This window comes from Arachis hypogaea, chromosome 11 (genome assembly GCF_003086295.3).
Source record: "Arachis hypogaea cultivar Tifrunner chromosome 11, arahy.Tifrunner.gnm2.J5K5, whole genome shotgun sequence".
NCBI lineage: Eukaryota > Viridiplantae > Streptophyta > Magnoliopsida > Fabales > Fabaceae > Arachis > Arachis hypogaea.
In genome coordinates this window covers 8,698,880-8,704,177 of record NC_092046.1, presented here as the reverse complement: position 1 = coordinate 8,704,177, position 5,298 = coordinate 8,698,880, and the positions used below count along the sequence as shown (strand labels likewise).

At 34.4% G+C, this 5,298-nt stretch overlaps 2 protein-coding genes across 2 annotated transcripts; both read left to right on the top strand.

The window, feature by feature from the left end:
• The first annotated feature begins 2,371 nt into the window (after positions 1–2,371).
• On the top strand, positions 2,372–4,174 carry LOC112720928 (uncharacterized). The gene is made up of 5 exons (XM_025772023.1): positions 2,372–2,434; positions 2,602–2,872; positions 2,956–3,019; positions 3,096–3,974; positions 4,042–4,174. The coding sequence occupies exons 1-5, from the start codon at positions 2,372–2,374 to the stop codon at positions 4,172–4,174; spliced, it is 1,410 nt and encodes a 469-aa protein (XP_025627808.1).
• LOC114924645 (uncharacterized) lies at positions 4,171–4,764 on the top strand. The gene has a single exon (XM_029289883.1). The coding sequence runs from the start codon at positions 4,171–4,173 to the stop codon at positions 4,762–4,764; it is 594 nt and encodes a 197-aa protein (XP_029145716.1).
• The last annotated feature ends 534 nt before the right edge of the window (positions 4,765–5,298 follow it).

Sequence of the window (5,298 nt, the reverse complement as noted above, 5' to 3'; positions counted from 1 at the left end):
ATAACTCGTTTACACGGTAAACAAGATACATGTATTTTTTTTTTAAATTGAAACTAATAAAAAATATTAATAATATCAATAATCTAAATTTTTAACATGCAATTAGTACATAAAAAAGTTGGTAGAAGAGATTAAAATAAATATATTTGATCAATTAGTACTAAAAAAAATATATAAAAAATTTTAGATTAAATTATAATTCAATTTGATTAATTTAAATTTGAAAATAAAGATAACCGTTTGTCAAACATATTAATAATTGTCAAAGATATTAATAATTGACAAACCTTTCCCACTACCTCCATCAACTTCTAATAATTGACAAACGGTTATCTTTATTTTTCAAATTTAAATCAATCTAATTGAATTATAATTTAATCTAAAATTTTTTATATACTCTTTTTGAGTACTAATTAATCAAACATATTTATTTTAATCTCTTCTACCAACTTTTTTATGTACTAATTACATGCTAAAAATTTGGATGATATTATTAATATTTTTTATTATTTAATTCTTTTTTTTTTTTAAAATACATGTATCTCGTTTACGAGATATATTTATATGATGTAAACGAGATAAAAAAAATATTTATTTTGATAAATATTTTTTAAATTATTTGTTTTAATAATTATTATAATTAATTTATTTATTAAAATAAAACCTCAAAAATCCCTTCCAACATGCCCTGAAATGGTCACCACTCACCACTCACACTCACGGTTTAATTTTCAGTGTTATTTCTTTGGTTTAATTATTGTGTGAGTGTTTATAGATTTATTGAATTTTCAATTTGATTTCTATATTTTTTCTGATTGAGTTCTGTACCATATCATATTTTGTAACTAAATCTTTACTGTGATAAAAATGTTAGAATTAACGGAATATTTCGTTAAATAAAACAAATATGCCTAACACTTAACTAAATATTCTGTATAATTTAACAGAATATTTTGTTAATTTCAACGTTTTTGTCATTGTAGAAACTTAGTTACAAAATCTAATATGGTATAAGGACCTAATTGAAAAGAAAAAAAAAAGTATAAAAACCTAATTAAAAATTTGATAAAACTATAAAAACCAATAGAGTAATTAAATATATTTTTTTATATTTAATATTAAGAGCGAGTATATATATTTTGTATGATTTGTCGGGAGGTAAATTTCCAAAAAAAAAAATTATTGATAATTTACAAAAATATAAGAATAAATAGAATCTAGAGTGAATTGTAATTTTTTTTATTTAATTTTCAAAAAGCAAATTCACTAAGACAAATTACAATTTTTATAATTTAAAAAAATGAATTTATATTATCGGAGACAAATTGTAGTTTTTTCTTAAATACAATTATCTTTTTTATTCTTTAATTTTTTATTTTTAAGAATGGAACATATAAGAAATATATATTATATAGACATTTTGTGCCTTCAATATCGTAGCACAACCTGTGGTTATTAGTTATTACAATAAACAATGACATTAGTTGATAAAATTAGTGTGCATTCAAAAGTGTAAGATTATTTTATATTTTCAAATAATTAAATTTAATATTTTAAATATATTTTTTACTATTAATTCATTTAACATTTAGTCCATAACACTATATTTAGCAATAACGCACACTAAAAATGTATTTAAATAACCTTAATATTTAATATTAAAATTATATAACATAATTAAAGACAAGTAATTTTGTTTATTTTTAGAATATAGTAATAAAAACATGAAAAACGAGGCTCATTTTTTTTTATTATGGATTTGTCATTGGTGTTATCCAATGAAATAGATGCATAACCAATATTTTCACTACTATGGAACTTACTCAAAACGTAGGTAACATTTAGCTTTGTTTTTATTTATTTATTTATTTTTTTTTTTTTTTTTGAGAAAAAGACAAACGCAGCATGCCTTTTGTTTTTTCAAAGCTTTTTAAAAAAAATTTTAAATTCCCTTTAAAGCCAATCGTCGTAGGCTACGTTTTGATGTGGTTTATGTCAGCTTTTTTCATAAACGCAGGTTGCGTTTTATGGGCTGTCAGCCTTTTTTGTTGAGAAACTAAAAACGTATGTTGCATTTTGTTTAAAAAAAATATTTTAAACAAGAGTCCGGTCTATAAATACGAAGCAACACTCTCATTCAGCTTGCTTTACTCCATTTCTACTCATTGTATTCTTCTTTCTTACACATATATCGTAGTTCTGAGTTTTTTTGGCAGTCAGGTGTGTCAAAAAAATCTGATTAGGTGAGGTTGCAGTTATGGAAAATATTGCAAATTTGCGAGTATATTATAACGGTGAGGTTATATCAAACACACATGAGGGAGTAACTTTTGTTTGTGAATGTCCGTTGTCATTTGCTATTCCATGTACCATGAGTTTTGTAGAGTTGCAAAATGGACATTGTAATAACATTCAAAGCCACATTTCGAAAAGGGTGAGCAACATTTTATACCGGAATCCTGTACAAGTATTTGGTGGGCTGATACAATTTCAAATGATGCCCATCACTGATGATGCCAGTATGCAGCAGTGTTATGTATTTATCAACAAACCCGATTTCATGTGCCGATAATAAAGCCGTACGTTGAGTTCAAATAGCAGTCAGAGTTGGGCGCGGTCGGGGAGGAGGTCAATGTTGATGAGCTCGGGGATATAGATTGGGAAGAAGATAATAATGACAGTGAAGAGGAATTCGAAGCTAACTATGAAGTCGATGACGAAAACGATGACGGAGACTTGGCAGGCAATCCGGCGGTGCAAAATGAAGCAAATGCGATTGTAAGCCAGCACCCGTTTGGTGTTTCGTCTTTTATGCGGACTCTAGATCTCGAAGCCATGCATGCCCCGGAATTTTCTGAGTATGCGAATACGTGTATGTTATGATTATTAACTCAAGTTTTCTATAGTGCTTATTTTATTTGCCTTGTCTGACTGATGGTGGTGCGTATGTCGTAGGTGAAGGCAACGCTGCGGCGGAAGATGGCGAGTTTAGGGTCGGAATAGAATTTGGTTCGAGAAAGTCGGTGATATCTGCAATCAAAAACTACTCCATCTCTAGAGGAGTTGATTACACTGTGTATGAGTCTGAGCCGCAGATATTCTATGCGAAATGCAAGGGGGTATGGTGCAGGGTGCGACTGGCTTATCCGAGCTAACTTGATTCGAAAAAAAGCTTGTTGGGAGATCAGGAGATACAATGGCAAGCACACGTACACCGTGGACACAATTTCACAAGATCATGCCAAGTTGGACTCGGACACAATTGCAGATGCCATTAGGCCATTGGTCAAAGTAGACCCTTCGATAAAGGTGAAGTCTGTTATTGCAGAAGTCCAATGCAGGTTCAACTACACTGTGAGTTACCGGAAGGCTTGGTTGGCAAAGCAGAATGCTGTCGCAAAAGTTTTTGGTGATTGGAAAGTTTCTTACCAGACTCTGCCAGTATGGTTGAAAGCAATGACAGTGAAGATGCCAAGGTCTCGTGTTCAAATTAAAACACTCCCCGTTTACTGTGAGAGTGAGGAGATTCAGGGTGTAAAAGTTCTGCACCGCATTTTTTGGAGCTTCTATCCGTGTATTGTAGTATTCAGACACTACAAGCCACTGGTGCAGGTTGATGGCACGCACCTGTACAGAAAATATAAAGGTGCACTTCTGGTAGCGGTTGCACAAGATGGGAATCAAAACATTGTGCCTATTGCATTTGCGATTGTCGAGGGCAAGACAGCAGACGCATGGGAGATTTTCCTAACCAATTTGCGGAGATATGTTACCATTGATGGTGTGGGTATTATTTCTGACCGCCATACCTCCATCGACACTACAATAGCTCGCAGTAACGGTGCATGGTCACCACCAAGGGCGTGGCACATGTACTACATCAGGCACATCGGGTCCAACTTCTTAAGGAGGTTCAAGGCTCCATATTTGCATAAACTCGTGGTGAATACAGGTATTTTCAACTCGCTGTTATGGTTTTATTCATAGTAAATTTGTGGCATCTGCTTATGATTAAATGGTTTGTTCTACAAGTTATTCTAGGACGGAGCAGGAGTACAACATAAACTACCAAAGGCTTAAAGAGTGGAGTGAGGCATATACTCAATGGTGCGATGAGATCGGTGTTGAGAGATGGGTGTTGGCATTCGATGGTGGTCATCGTTGGGACATATGACAATAAACTTGGTAGAGTGCATAAATTCTGTCCTGAAGGGTGCACGCAACCTTTATGTGACTGCCCTTGTCCGGTCAACTTTCTATCGGCTGAATGAGTTGTTTACTCGGAAGAGTACCGAGGCTCATGAGCGTCTCCGCAACGGATTCACGTATTCAGAATTTGCAACAAAGATAGTTAAAGAAAGCTTCCGACGTGCAGGAAACATTGTGGTCAACGGGTTCGACAGGCGCAACGAGATGTTTGAGGTTCGCGAGATGCAAGATGGTACCATTTACATTGTTAACCTTGCACAACGACACTGCAACTGTGGCCATTTCCAGGTCGAGCGACTCCCATGTCGCCACGTGCTTGCATGTTGCGCTAACCAGCGTCTTGATTGGCAGGTGTACGTGCACGACGTGTACAAGATGTCTGAAATTTGCAAGGTGTACAGAGGCGAGTTTGTTCCTATAGGTGACCCATCTACATGGGATAGATATGAAGGAGCGAAGGTGATTGCCAACTGGACATTGAGGCGTGCGACGAAAGGAAGACCGAAGACAACCCGCTACTCGCAAGTGCACTATATGTGGACGCGAGGGACATAGCCACAACTGATGTCTTCAGCGCGCAGGTCCAAGCTTTGCTGGAGGTCATTAGTTATTAAGCTTTTCAATGTAACTTTGTTATGACGTACTTCACAATTATATGTTACTTTTTATGTAACCTCGTCATTTATTTTAACCTAGTTAACAATTTATAATAAATGAAGTATTTAACTTCGTTATGTAACCTTTAATAAATAAACATTTCGTTCCAAAAGTGCAACATGATAATCTCAAACAGAGTTATACGAGAACAAGGCTAAATATGTCATAATAATAATACTGAACAGAATCATCTAAATACTCGGTACGACACAGAATACAAATCTGAATACAACATAGAATACAAGATCAACTGCAACAGACTACTTCCTCGGTGCCTTCTTCGAATACAAGGATGGGGTGTATTTCTCTGGAGGCGCAGTCTGTGTCCGTAAGTTATATGGATGACCCTGAGACACACCGGCATCTAGCCCACTGCTCGCACCGAAATCTGTCATGCTCGCACCACCGGTGTCATACAAACCGGAACCACTC

What these genes read in the sequence shown, in the direction of transcription:
- LOC112720928 (XM_025772023.1), top strand. Translation starts at nt 2,372, where the DNA reads ATGAGTTTTGTAGAGTTGCAAAATGGACATTGTAATAACATTCAAAGC. An exon ending in ATAGAATTTGGTTCGAGAAA is followed by an intron (nt 3,020 to 3,095) that starts GTCGGTGATATC and finishes TCTGAGCCGCAG; the next exon opens with ATATTCTATGCGAAATGCAA. An exon ending in ATTTTCAACTCGCTGTTATG is followed by an intron (nt 3,975 to 4,041) that starts GTTTTATTCATA and finishes AAGTTATTCTAG; the next exon opens with GACGGAGCAGGAGTACAACA.
- LOC114924645 (XM_029289883.1), top strand. Translation starts at nt 4,171, where the DNA reads ATGACAATAAACTTGGTAGAGTGCATAAATTCTGTCCTGAAGGGTGCA.